Below are 12,774 nucleotides of genomic sequence, written 5' to 3'. Positions count from 1 at the left end.
TGTGCCTATTGCCAGAACCACTCCTTCCTTCGTTTTTTCTCAGGCTTTCAGCGTCTTGCAAGCTGGCGTGCTGGCAAGGCTAGATAGAGTACAGTAGGACTCCTCACAACGAAAAGACAGACATGCACCCCTGCTTGCCCTTAAACATCACTGCCCGTTTCGGTCCAAGTTGCCCCACATCCGTTTTATTTTATTGCCCGGCCCCCCCAGCTCCGTCCAATGGCATAACGACAAACTTCTTTCCTGGACTTTTCCATGATGCTGCAACCAGGGCTGAACTAGCCCACAACAGGTAAACGCGGAGGATCCGAACGGCTGATGCCCCCTGCTTGGGCGGGAGGGAGGAAGGGATCCCTCAGCTGGTCGATGGACCCCCCAATTATCACGTCAATGCTGTTTGATTTGATTCTCCAACTTATCGCCAGATCTTTGCTGTTCCCTACTGCCGACTAACTACGGTATACTTGCCTTGATATTTTTCTGGATTCCATGTGGAAAATTGGAATGGATGTGGGAAGCAAAGCAAAGCGCATTTCCACAATAATTTAGTAAACAACAAATCACTCCGCCCCCCTCTTCGCTCTTTTTTATTTCTTTCATTCATCGTTTCGCCCATTGCGCTTCGCCATCGGCCTCGCTACCCTTTTCGAACTTTTTGTTTCTTTCTTCTTTCATCACTTTCCACGTGATTTTCAATACTATCATTCATCCCGTCTATCATTCAACAGCCCCATTCATTACTCCTGTGGCTACTCGTGCTCTGCATTAGCCCCCCCGTGGCTGTCTGCATTGAGCCTTTGTCTCACTACGACCAACAATTAAACAAAACAAAACGATCATTAACCTAGGGGTAGTATCCCCGCCTTGACTTTCTTTGATGGAGGATCCGCGGGCCTCCGGGCCCGACAGGGTCACGATGCTCGATGGCCCCGAGTCCAACCACAAGTCCATCATGGAGGCGTTTGTGGCGCGCAAGATCGACGCCGTTGCGGCCGGCGGCGACTGGGGCGGCAAGCACAGAAGCAGCATCTCGCCGCCGCCTTCTGTCGTCTGGCGCCGCCGTCACCGGTCCTCCGAGTCCGACGCCAGCAGCATAGCTTCCTCGGCCTTGTCCATCGCGCCGCCGTCCATCATGAGCATCAGCCCGCCGCCGACCGCGACCCTCAGTCCAACTTTTACCATCTCTTCGCATGAGCAGCACGGCTGGGCCACGCCAAAGATGCGCGCTCGCGGTATGTCTATCGCCTCGCTTGAGGCCCCCACCACGCCTACTTCTATCGGCGAGTCGGCCTTGCCGGCAAAACATCAGTCCGTCATGTCCAAGCACCAGTCCATTATGAAGCCGCTACCGCCACTACCACCCCAGCAGCAACAGTCCGGCTTGGGCGAGATCACCATCCCGCATAGACCAAAGCGGAGGAAGCACCGGCAGTCGTGGGACTCGGGCTACCGCTCGCAGATGAGTGGGCCTCACACGCGGGGCAATTCTGTCGACGAGAGCGGCGCCGCCTGGCCTTCGATCCACCGACAGCAGCAACTATTAAGGGATAGGGAGGCCATGCCGCCGCCTGCCCCGCCGTCGGAGCAGCCGGAACAGCAACAGCAACGGCATAGCGCCCCATCCGTCAACCCGGACGCGCTCAACATCCTTGAGTCGTCGGCCCCGGCGCCCTCGAGTCCACTTTCGTCATCAGACTCGGAGGACGAAGACGAAGGGATTGACGTCGATGAGGCCTCGTCCGATACCACCATGCCAGCCGAGGATGCCGCTGGCCGGGTCCTCAACTACGCGCTGGACGTGGCCCTCGGGCTTGGAGCGCACGAAATCGACGACGACCCGACCTGCCGGAACGTCGTCAACAACTTCTTCAGCGACCTGCAGTGGGCAGTCAAGAAGTCCCAGCAGCAGCAGAACGACTCGGATCAGCCCTCAAGGACGGTCTCCAGCGCGTCCAATGGGAGCAGGGGGAGCCGGCGGTCGACGGGTAGAAGCAAGCGCAAGTCGCGCGAGGGCGCCGGCGAGGACGGTGGGGAAGACGGTACCGAGGAGGGAGGCGGCGGTGGGGGTTCCAAGCAGCGGGAGCCCGGGCCGGCAAAGCGCGCCAAGCTGGAGTCGCCAGTCCGGATGAGTTGTCCATTTAGGAAGAAGAACCCGCTTCGGTTCAACGTCCGGGACCATCGACTGTGTGCTCTGACCGTGTTCACAGACACTGCCGAGCTACGGTATGCCTTTTGTCCTAAACTCTGTATATGACATTGAATAACGTGACTGACGCTCGTCCGTACAAAATCCAGCCGCCACATCCAGGACTGCCACAAACGCCCAAACAACCTACCCCAGCACCGCTGCCCGCGGTGTCAAACCCAGTTCTCGACCGCCGCAAATCTGCGCGAACACCTCTTGTTCCGCAACAACGTGCTCTGCGAGATCGTCGACGCCAGCACTGCTGCCGACGCTGAACTGATCCACAGCAGCGGCGGCGGCGACCGGAGTAGCACAGGCAGCAACCTCAGCAGCAACTATCAGCCGTTCGTCGATCCGGAGGACGGCATCGATCCTGCGACGGCCGAGAAGCTGCGGTCCAAAAAGGGTCGAGTATCGGACTCGATAGAGGTGCAGTGGCTCAAGATCTGGGAGTTGTTGTTCCCGGACACCGAGGTCCAGCCGTACGACTACGTCGCCGTCATTGAGCACCACGAGCTGCATGCCAAGTACCGCGACAGCCTGCCTGTCCTGCGCGACTCGCTATCCGCCATCGGTCTGGGTGACAGGGGCCTCGACACACTCGACCATATCCTGACCAACCACCTGATCGGTCTGTTCGAGCAGTGCAATGAGGAGGGGAGGAGGAAAGACTACCGGAACAGGTACAGACAATCGGCTAGGAGTTCAACGGCTGCTTCAGCCGCTCAGCAGCCACAACCACAACAACAACAACAGCAGCAGCAGCAACAACAACAGCCGGCCACACAGCTGCGCAAGCAATCTTCCCTCCGGCAACGTCTGGCCGCCGCCCAGCGCGACTCTGGCTTCGTCGACGACGAAAGCTACATGGAAGGCGGCTTCACGCCGGCGCTGACTTCAGACGACGGCTCAAGCCCCGGCTACGTCTTTGTCAAGCCGGGAGACATGACCAAGTCGTCCGTGTCCCCGCCGCAGCACTTCCAAGGCTACTCTCCCGGAGTAGACAACATGATGCTCCCCGGTGCCACCCCCACGGCCGTCACCATGGCGGGCGCGGCAGCAGCCGGCGGCATGATGGCTGCGGGATCCTTTGCCGCCGACCCGTGCTTCTCCGACTACTTTGTCCCAGCCGGCCACGAGAGCGGCGACCTGGGCCTGCAGTACGGCAGCCTGGGTGACTTCCAGCCGTTTGGACAGGGGCTGGGCGTATACGGTGGCGGCGTCTCTGGCGCTGAGATGCCCTGGATGACGCCCATGGCCATCGGGGCCGACGAGGGAGATCTCGGTGCCGGCCAGCACGACAGCACGAGCGCATGGGTTTACGGACAGCCTTCGTGATTTCTTTTCATATGTTTTAGTGTGTTGTAATGGGGAAAACGTGTTTAATGGGAAAGCGAGGGGAAAGGGAAAAAAGGAGCGGAAAAGTGTGTGAGAATCATGTGCTTGGTTATGTGTAATGGAAATCCAATGTATAAACGACGCCGCCGAGCTGTGGCATGTCCTCTGTTCTTTTGTCCTTTTCTTTGTGTCACACTTTCGGTTACCGGCGGGGCATGATCTGGTCTGCCCGGGTATAATATATAATACATATCCATGTTCATTTGTTGAGAGTCTGGACACTCGCATACAATCTAGATAATCATGAATTGTCATCATGTTGTCTGTGCTGCTTGGTGGCGTCTTGAGCGACTTTTCCTGAGCCCTTGCCGTACAGATATAACAAAGACTGTCTAGTTTGCTTTGACAGATCAATTGAGGGCTCCCTCAGTTCTCGCTTGCGACTGAATACTGTGGGGAGGTGACAGGAATCGGTTTTGGTCGTCTCCACGTAGGCTAGGGAACCTATTAGAGCGGGTAGGTTGAACAGTACTCGAAATGAGAAGGCGTGGTCCCCTAACTGCATCGACGGATGGACAGGTCACGAGAAATGATTAATGAATGGCGCATCTTGGAGGGACAAAGGGGCTACTGTGGCCAAGAGGCCGATTCACCGGGAAACACTTGCTTTTTACAGAAGCTACAGGCGTGTTAAGTCCAAGTTGGGTCTTGCTACTGAGCAGCCCCTGACATCACGTCGGTTAAGTTGAGTCTTGACATGGAACCCGTTGAATACATCCGCGGTTGCGAAGAGACCGCAGTCTTGTATCAAACCAAGTGTACGGCAGTGCCACCAAATCTGTCCCCGTAACCCCAATCTCTTCAAAAGCAGGCCACACATCCTCCAACGAGGCTTCAGCCTGGCCGCTTTCTTTTGTTTCGTGCCAAGTTGGGTGTTTCTTCAAGAACGCCTTGAGCTCCTCAGCCATGCGAGAGCCGTCTCCCTCTCCAAAGCGCACTACTTCCGCTCCCATGCCCCCTTCAGACTCGGTCTCCTGTTGGTATAACTGTAAGTCTGTTTAATCTTCAGCCCGGCATTATAATTCTCGGCGAGAAAGTCTAGAAAAGCCTGCTTGTTCCTTTGGGCGCTATTGCATCGTACTTCATCCGGATAATCGCCGTGTTTGGGAATCCAGCCTTCGACGCGGTTACCACAAATACTAACTACGGATTAAGGCCAAAAGTCCTTCGAGATGCGCGTCCACAGCGCAACAAACATCATGACCGTGCGTCCACCGCGATAGAGCCTTGTGTGTATATCCACTCCGGGAATCGACATCAGGCGAGAGATTGTTGCCTTGGCAAGAGGATCAAGAGCAGTGTGGCAGTGGCGGGAGTCAGTTTTCGCCTGTCGTTGGGTTCCGTGGCCATGGGCGGCAGGTTGCATTCCACATTACATAAAAGTAAAGCAGCCCGTTGAGCTCGTTTTTCGTCTTTCCCCCCTGAGCAGCACGTCGAGAACAGACCCCCATGCCTCCAAGCATCGCTCACGATCCACGAGATACATATCCTTGGTAGTTTCCATAATCGCGACGAGCTGCGATATTTGCTCAACGTCGAACGAGAAACGCTCGACAATGGACTTGAGGACGTGCGCGTGCGCTGGATAAGCGAGGAGGTGGCCATCGCCGCAGCGGTGCTTGTGCCACATTAATTCTACCGCATTGATGGGTGACAGATCCGTCGTGCCGGCTGTCTCCGACCGCATGCACCCCAAAGATCGGGATTTTGCATTCTTTCCCTCTTGGTCACCAGTGGGAGGGCTAGAAGAGGTCAGGCCTATGCAGCTGGTGCCCTTCTCCAAGAGGCAATCTATAGCTTTCCCGATGCCGGGTACGTCCTGGACGGGTTCTCCCCACTTTTGGATGGCGATAAAAAAAGACCATCAGTGGCGTTGATCTTTTCCAGCTCGCGTTATAACGAGAGGGTACCCAATGACGTGGCATCCATGCTTTGATGTTGGCGCCGTGATCAAGGAGCAGGTGCATGATCTCCATCTCCTAGGTCAGGTCAGGGTCCTTGCTCTCTGCCATTACAATCGCGGCCCTGAAAACGGGCACCGACCTTTCGTCGAAGCGAGGCCACTGGATATATTTTGCCTCCGCTTGCTTCCGCAGGCTGCTTGCAAGTCGGCGCCATTGTCGAGCAAAAGCTTGACCAGCCAGGCGGATCTTGCATGGACTGCTCTCACAAGCGGCACTGCTGTGTAGCCTCCAAGGTAGTACCACGAGGTTGTAAGGCGCTCCACAAACTTCCACCAGTGTTCGTCAGATGAGATTATGCACATATTGACGACCCGCCTGAGCAGGGACGTATAGAATCTGGGCTTGGTATCAGAGCCAATGAGATGATCCAGGCAATTAGCCAGCATCTCCCGCCACGTGGTGCCGTCGTACGTCAGCTGCGCCGCCATCTTCCACCATGTCCCGCGAAGCAAGTCCGGATCGCTGAGGCGGGCCTCGACGCCGATGAGGTACTAGAACATATTTGCGTGCTGGCGCCTGGCAGCCATGGAGAATTTGCTTAGGTTGCCAAGGTAGACGCCTTGGCGTCTAATTACTTCGGAAGCTGGGACAGCGGACATGTTGGCGCCGTACATGGGCAACAGGTCGACCACAGGCAAAGAGCCATGTAGACATCCAACTCATTGCTCGATGTGACTTGCCACTCATAACTAAATGGAGAAGACGGAATCGCAAAAGCTTGCTACAACGACTGAGCAGTGAAAGGTCGACCAGCCTCAGGTCTGCAACAATGAAGTCCATAATTTCTGGGGGCAGTGCCTCCAAGGGGTTTGATGTCATGCTGGAAAAGGGACATAATCTCACGGCGATAGTTTGCCGATGTTCAAAAGCCGCAAGACGGCCTGCGTAGAAGAAGCGAGTTGAAGCGTGTTTGCAAAAAGCTATATGTCAGTTTCGCTTGTGTTGATGGTTGTCAGCTTTGGACTACCCCAAACGATGTGCCTCCTAGGCAACGCTCCAGCAAATACTCGGGAGCACACAGCCGCCAAGGTATGAGACAACTTTAGCTAGCATTTACACAAGGTTCCTTCGCTCGGCTCTCACATGTTTGGTCATCAAAGCGGAACCGGGCTTTCTCTGTACGTGTATTAACTGTCACCGAACTCGAAAACATCCCTCACACCCTCACCCTCATCCGGCGTCACGGCAAGCTCCAATAGCTCGTTTGCCAGCTCCGCCGTCTCGGCGCTGATTCCAGCCTCGAGCACGAGGTCCTCCTCTGCAAAGTTGAGCCGCGCCAGAGTAAGCAAGTACCGCTGAGCCCCACCGTGTGACGCCGCTAGCTTGGATGCCACATTCTCGTCCACCGTCGCTGCCATCATTACAAGCTTGTGAAGCAGTGAAACGGACAATGCAATGAGCGCATGCAGCAGAGCAGCCGGGGGTTTGAGATCGGCTGTGTTCTCGTTCTCTTGCTTTGTGTCCGATAACGCAGGTGTGACTGGTGCAGACGGTGGAGGTCCTTGATCTTGAGTCGCGTCCGGATCAGCCTGCGATGGCTTCTTGTCCTTGTATACGTCTATCTCCCCTATATTTGGGATAGCACTTGGGATGTCCATGTCGTACAGCTGGTCAATGGCCCCGCTCAGCGCGGCAACGACCCTTGGGATGGCATTGTTGCTCTGAACCAGCTTGGCAAGCCCAAATGGGCTGCGCGAGAAACTGACAAGGGTTTCCAGTGCAGCCAGCCGAGCCTCGCACTGCCGCCGACTGCGTGCTGGTGCCCATCTGGTAGGGGGTTCGGCTAGAAAGTAGCTGATGCGGTCAATGAGCACTGGCGCCACGACGTCGACGTTCTTGCTTGGCTCGTCAGTGAGCGGGCCTACGGAAGCCGAGAATGATGATGTACGGAGTAGAACGAGCATGCCAAGGAGATCTTCAGGCTTTTGTTTGGGAGACAGCATCGTGAGAACAAACTCGGGCTGGATCGTGCTCCAGTATTGCTGTATAAAAGACGGGTTGGGGCTTTCAGACAACGACTGACGGTTTATTGAGTCTTTCGGCGAAGGAGTTAGGCATCCCAGGGCTGCCAGGTACATTACGCCGAGGACGCTAGTGGTATCGATGTTTACAAGCAATCGTTCGATGGCAGGATCCTGGCTATTAGATATATCTCCATCCAGGCTCTCGAAGAGGGGGATTGCAAGTAAGTGTATGGTTGCTTGTGCAATAGGCAAGAGGTAGGATATTATATGGGGCGCAACAGACGTTGTCTGTAGCTGTAATGTGAACGAAAGAAGCGCCACGAGGTCATATATAGGCTCATAGTACTTTTCGTGCAAGCATTGAGACCATAGCTCTATGAGCAAATGGGCAAAGTCAATGAGAAGACGAACAGGTTCGAGCGGATTTCCCAGCAATGGAAGCTTTGAGAAAATCAGAGATGCAAACGTCTGAGACTGGTCGGATGGGAATGAGTACCGCGCAAACAGATCAAATGTCAAGGGCTGGCCGTGGACAGCGCCGTGATCCAGTACAAGTGTTAAGAACTGGACAAAAAAAGAGATTGGTCAGTGTTCAGGATGACGTGAGATGCGTTTTCCTCAGAGGAGATCTGTCTGTATAAATATACCAGCGAACATACATCAAACGGAAGCGCTGCGGGCCGGAAGTTGAGAGGAGCAGCAGCTCGGCCTTTAACGGATGGCTGCCCATCCAACATGACAACATCATCCGTCTCCAATTCCAACAATGGGCTGTCCACTGCCGGTCTTTTCCGCTTGCCTTTGGTTGGCGTCCTCTCAACCTGCGATAGTATTGGCGGCTGAATGGCGACAGGGTCTCTGGATCGACGGGTTGCCCCCTTGCTTGGGCTGGGCACAAGCTCCATATCGTCAAAACCATCTGCCATGCCCCAGTTTGTGCGGGCACCAGCACCCTTTTTCGGGGTTGTTGAGCCAACATCGTGGTTGCCGTCCTTTTCTTTATCTGGCTTCTTCCCTTTTCTATGCCTGCTCCCGTCTTTCAAGTCCTGCTGGTCAAATTGAAGCTCGGTTGCTGCCGTCTTCTCCGCCGCCAAAGCCTGTTCGGCTATACGCTCTTGCTTGGCGAGTTGTTCTGCGTTCGCCTTCCGCAGCCGCTGCAGATCGGCCTCATGCGCAGCCTGGGCATCCTGCAGTTTGCTTCGCAGCAGCGCCGACTCTCCCTTGGTAGTTGTAAGGTCCTTCTGCAGGGCGTTCACACGAGCTTGGAGCGCAGCGATAATCTCATTTGGAGCTCCACCAGTCGGTTGGGGCGCCGTGAACTGACTTTGCTGGCCTGTAAATCCGGCATGTTGTTGATGTCGGCCAGTAGTTGGATGTGCGGGACGTGGAGGGGGAACAACGCGGGAAGGAGGTCGTTGAAAGGTTGAAGCAGGTCGGGCGCTGCTAGGAGGGCCCTGTTGACCGTAAGGTGCTGCACCAGTTTGTGAGGAATTCGGATACCTGGGTCGGTTCGAAAGAGCACTATGGGAATGCGCCACGGGAGTCGCACTCCATTGTTGCCGAGGCTGGGTAACAGCTGGGGCAACGCGACCTTGTGGTAGTTGAGGCGGTTTAGCAGGGTGTTGAGCAAGTTCGTCAAAAACTACGGTGTCGTCAAGGTCATCATCCTCAAAGTCTAAGTCAAACACTTCCCTCGGCTGACTAGGCTGTTGGATCTGTGTCTGGGCCTGAGTGAACTGAATGGCAGTGTTTTCTAGTTCCTGAAGAGCATTATCCGGCAAGTCGTCAAAGCCATCATCGGAAAAGTCATCCATCGCCGCCGCTGGTTGTCTTGTCAATCAGAGGGACAGTAGCCATTGGTAGCTAGGTAGCCAGCTGTATGTGACGTTGAATCGGGTCTGTCTGTGCCCCGCCAGAGATCGCTAGACGCGTCGAAACGCGCAGGGCAGGAATTGTTCAGTACCGTAATTAGGTAGCTCGCCCAAATTTCCAAGAAGAATCGTTGGACCGGGTGGAGCCGTAACGCCTCTTTCTCCACTTGATAGACCCTGTAATTTTTGCATGTGACAAGGGTGTCGTCATGACTTCTCACCTAACAAATCAGTAATGGCCTCAGCCACAAGCCCAACAAAGGTGAAGCCACGCGACTCGCTGACTACCTTGGCAGGTAGCTAAAACATCAGCAAAAAAAAAAACCAGGTTGCATCCGAGATGGCCGGATCACCCTGGTCAAGCCACAAATTGACGTCGACGGGGGCCAAATTGGAAATCAATGCAAGCAAATCCGAAAACTGCACTGACGAGGACGTGCCCACATTTCAGATTGTCGAGAGATCGCGCACTGCATCCCTGAGGGAAAAAAGGAGCCGACCTGATTATAACACCTTGACAGCGGGCTACTGAAAATAATCGAGGCAGCGACAGCCAAGTCCATTTTATTGTCCACCAGAGACAAAGGCGACCACATCAAAGTCCTGACCAAAATTCGATCCGACTAGCCGCAAAACGAGTCGACGACTCGTGGCCAAGCTAAGCTCACCTGCAGCTCCAGCAAATCGCAACGCACAGCTCTGTTTGCGTGAGAACCTGCTGAACTGCTGGCACGTCATCGGACTGCCTACATTCGCGCAAAACAAAATCTGCTTGCTTTGCACCATCAGCACAAAAGTCAAAAGCCTCACTTTCCCGCCCACAACACGATAATACCACCTCGCAACCGAACCCCATCGCGATCATGACGAAGCCGCGCAGAGGGGTAAGTTTCCCTCATCGTAAAAATGGCTACTCGGACGGGCGCCGATCCAGCTTTTCAGAGGCCAGCGAAGATGGGTCGCCGACGAAGATGCGATCCACCAGCACTCTGAACAACATACAAGAGGTACGAGTTCCGGCGCGGCGAGGGCTACCCGGCATGGTGTCGCGATTTGAATGAGCGCTGACCTTAGCTGACCACATTCCAGGCACCCCCAACACCCCAAGCCCAAGCAGTGGCAGATTACGAAAAGAAGAAGGCCAACTTTATCACGCGGACACTATGGACATTTGTCATGATCGCCATCTTCTTCGGCGCCCTGTTTATGGGACACATCTACATCATCTTGATCATTACCGCAATTCAGATCATCTCCTTCAAAGAGGTCATCGCCATCGCCAATGTTCCCAGCAAGGCCCGATCCTTGAGCTCCGCCAAAAGCCTCAACTGGTACTGGCTCGCATCGACCATGTACTTCCTGTACGGCGAGAGCGTCATATACTACTTTAAGCACATCGTACTTGTCGACAAAGTCTTGCTGCCGCTTGCCACCCACCACCGCTTCATCAGCTTTATCCTATATGTATTCGGCTTTGTCTTCTTCGTCATGTCTCTCCAGGCTGGACACTACAAGTTCCAGTTTACCAACTTTGCCTGGACGCATATGGCACTGTACCTGATTGTTGTGCAAGCTCATTTCGTCATGAACAACATCTTTGAGGGTATGATTTGGTTCTTCCTCCCTGCTGCGCTGGTGATTACAAACGACATCTGGGCCTACATCTGCGGTATTACCTTTGGGCGCACCCAGCTCATCAAGCTGTCGCCCAAGAAGACGGTTGAGGGTTTTGTTGGCGCATGGGTTATGACTGTGCTGTTTGGAATACTTCTCACTCACTTCCTCACGCGCAGCAAGTACTTCATTTGCCCTGTCAATGTAAGTTCTCCGTTCTTGGCCACTCCGTCTGCCATTTGCTAATGATGCTCTAGGACCTGGGAGCAAATGTGTTCACCGGCCTCTCCTGTGACCCGAACCCGGCCTTCCTCCCGACGACGTGGACAATGCCCGACTTCGTCTTCCTGCCGCGCGATTTTGGCAAGCTTAGCATTACTATGGCGCCCGTTCAGCTGCACACCCTGATCCTGTCCACATTCGCGTCGCTCATCGCCCCATTCGGTGGATTCTTCGCTTCGGGTCTCAAGCGCACATTCAAGATCAAGGATTTTGGCGACTCGATTCCTGGCCACGGCGGTATGACTGACCGCATGGACTGCCAATTTACGATGGGATTCTTCACATACGTCTACTATCACACCTTTATCGCGACACACAAGATGGGCCTAGGAGGAATAATGGAGGACGCTATCACGGGCTTGACGCCCGACGAGCAAATTGAGCTCATCCGGGGTATGGGTAGATACCTTGCCAACCAGGGCATCGTTGGTGCAGATGTAAGTGCTTAACCCCGTCGATCCTTGTGGATGTTTGATTAAGGAGGTACTAACAGTTGCTAGGTTCTGTCATGTTTGGACTCGGCCTTGCCGATGAGGAGGTAGTCGGCGCCTTGTTTGGCAAATCCTTTAGACCTGCCTTTTTGTTTCCTTTGTATCGGAGTGAGGATGAAAATCTAATGCTTGCTTCATATCGTGTCTGTCAGCATCATATACTCATGGAAATAGGGCAGCTTGTACACGGCAATGACCAAACTCTTTTCTCGAATCTTTGGCAAAAACATAGATGAACCACTTTTTTTTTCCAAATGATTAAACTCGTGGGCTAAAACTGAGTCAACGCAAGGAACGGCAAGTAAACACAAGCCTTCTGGAGATTGGGCTAAAACATTAGCCGAACAAACCACATGTTAGGACGAGCAGGGTCCAGCAATAGCGCAGTAGGCTTTGGGAAGAGTGACAGATGTTTCGCATCATTATTACTGGACCATTTGACAATGGCAGATTATGGGATCACTGACTCGACAGTCAAGACTCGGGTTTGGTACGAAGTGTACAATAAGTACCGTAGGTACGTATTCAGTGGTGATACGGATCCTACCACACTGTGTTTTCCAGAGCAAATGTTAACTAAAAGTCCAGCGGTGTGCTTTTTACTGTCTTTTGTTCTTTTTTTTTTTTTTTTATCAAAAAAGCTACGGCCAACCACTCAAACACCTTTGATGAGTCTCTCTACCTAGGTAGCCATTGCACTGAGCATGTGCTTTTTGTCTGCAGCATTGGACCTTGTTTTCTGTGGCGAACTTGGGGGCTTACCCCCTCATTGACGCAGACAAAATCTCGTGCTCATGGGATCATTGCACATCTACCCATGGTATACGTATCAACACACAGGTTGAGGAGAGATATACAAATTCAATCTTCAACAGTACGAAATTGGATACAATTAACACCAATGGCTTTTCCGGTGTCCGAACGGGGAAAAGAAGAAAAAAGAAAAAGAAAATGCATGCATTCAGGTATTCAGGTGCTATTCATATCGAGCTGGTCAGGTGCCAA

The 12,774-nt window shown here is 53.8% G+C and overlaps 4 protein-coding genes across 4 annotated transcripts; 2 read left to right on the top strand and 2 right to left on the bottom strand.

Moving 5' to 3' along the window:
- Positions 1-408: 408 nt before the first annotated feature.
- On the top strand, positions 409-3,854 carry MGG_12009 (uncharacterized protein). Its single transcript, XM_003720199.1, has 2 exons — positions 409-2,223; positions 2,296-3,854. The coding sequence occupies exons 1-2, from the start codon at positions 878-880 to the stop codon at positions 3,521-3,523; spliced, it is 2,574 nt and encodes an 857-aa protein (XP_003720247.1). The 5' UTR covers positions 409-877; the 3' UTR covers positions 3,524-3,854.
- Positions 3,855-4,175: 321 nt separating this feature from the next.
- MGG_17796 (uncharacterized protein) lies at positions 4,176-5,270 on the bottom strand (the record flags this gene model as incomplete). Its single annotated transcript, XM_003720198.1, has 3 exons — positions 4,176-4,557; positions 4,665-4,722; positions 5,029-5,270. The coding sequence occupies 3 exons, from the start codon at positions 5,268-5,270 to the stop codon at positions 4,264-4,266; spliced, it is 594 nt and encodes a 197-aa protein (XP_003720246.1). The 3' UTR covers positions 4,176-4,263.
- A 1,404-nt stretch (positions 5,271-6,674) lies between these two features.
- MGG_17795 (uncharacterized protein) lies at positions 6,675-9,325 on the bottom strand (the record flags this gene model as incomplete). The annotated part of the gene is made up of 2 exons (XM_003720197.1): positions 6,675-8,075; positions 8,171-9,325. 2 exons carry the CDS (start codon positions 9,323-9,325, stop codon positions 6,675-6,677), a joined length of 2,556 nt encoding a protein of 851 aa, XP_003720245.1.
- A 370-nt stretch (positions 9,326-9,695) lies between these two features.
- MGG_09371 (phosphatidate cytidylyltransferase) lies at positions 9,696-12,009 on the top strand. The gene is made up of 4 exons (XM_003720196.1): positions 9,696-10,389; positions 10,472-11,200; positions 11,254-11,715; positions 11,779-12,009. Exons 1-4 carry the CDS (start codon positions 10,246-10,248, stop codon positions 11,818-11,820), a joined length of 1,377 nt encoding a protein of 458 aa, XP_003720244.1. The 5' UTR covers positions 9,696-10,245; the 3' UTR covers positions 11,821-12,009.
- Positions 12,010-12,774: the final 765 nt, after the last annotated feature.

Source organism: Pyricularia oryzae, chromosome 6 (genome assembly GCF_000002495.2).
Source record: "Pyricularia oryzae 70-15 chromosome 6, whole genome shotgun sequence".
Lineage (NCBI taxonomy): Eukaryota > Fungi > Ascomycota > Sordariomycetes > Magnaporthales > Pyriculariaceae > Pyricularia > Pyricularia oryzae.
The sequence above is the reverse complement of the archived record's forward strand: the minus strand, read 5'-3'. Positions and strand labels throughout refer to the sequence as shown.

Excerpts from the sequence above, each read along its gene's own strand:
- MGG_09371 (XM_003720196.1), top strand. The coding sequence starts at position 10,246 with ATGACGAAGCCGCGCAGAGGGGTAAGTTTCCCTCATCGTAAAAATGGC. Across the intron at positions 10,390-10,471 it reads CTCTGAACAACATACAAGAG|GCACCCCCAACACCCCAAGC; the intron begins GTACGAGTTCCG and ends ACCACATTCCAG. Across the intron at positions 11,716-11,778 it reads AGGGCATCGTTGGTGCAGAT|GTTCTGTCATGTTTGGACTC; the intron begins GTAAGTGCTTAA and ends AACAGTTGCTAG.
- MGG_12009 (XM_003720199.1), top strand. The coding sequence starts at position 878 with ATGGAGGATCCGCGGGCCTCCGGGCCCGACAGGGTCACGATGCTCGAT. Across the intron at positions 2,224-2,295 it reads ACAGACACTGCCGAGCTACG|CCGCCACATCCAGGACTGCC; the intron begins GTATGCCTTTTG and ends TACAAAATCCAG.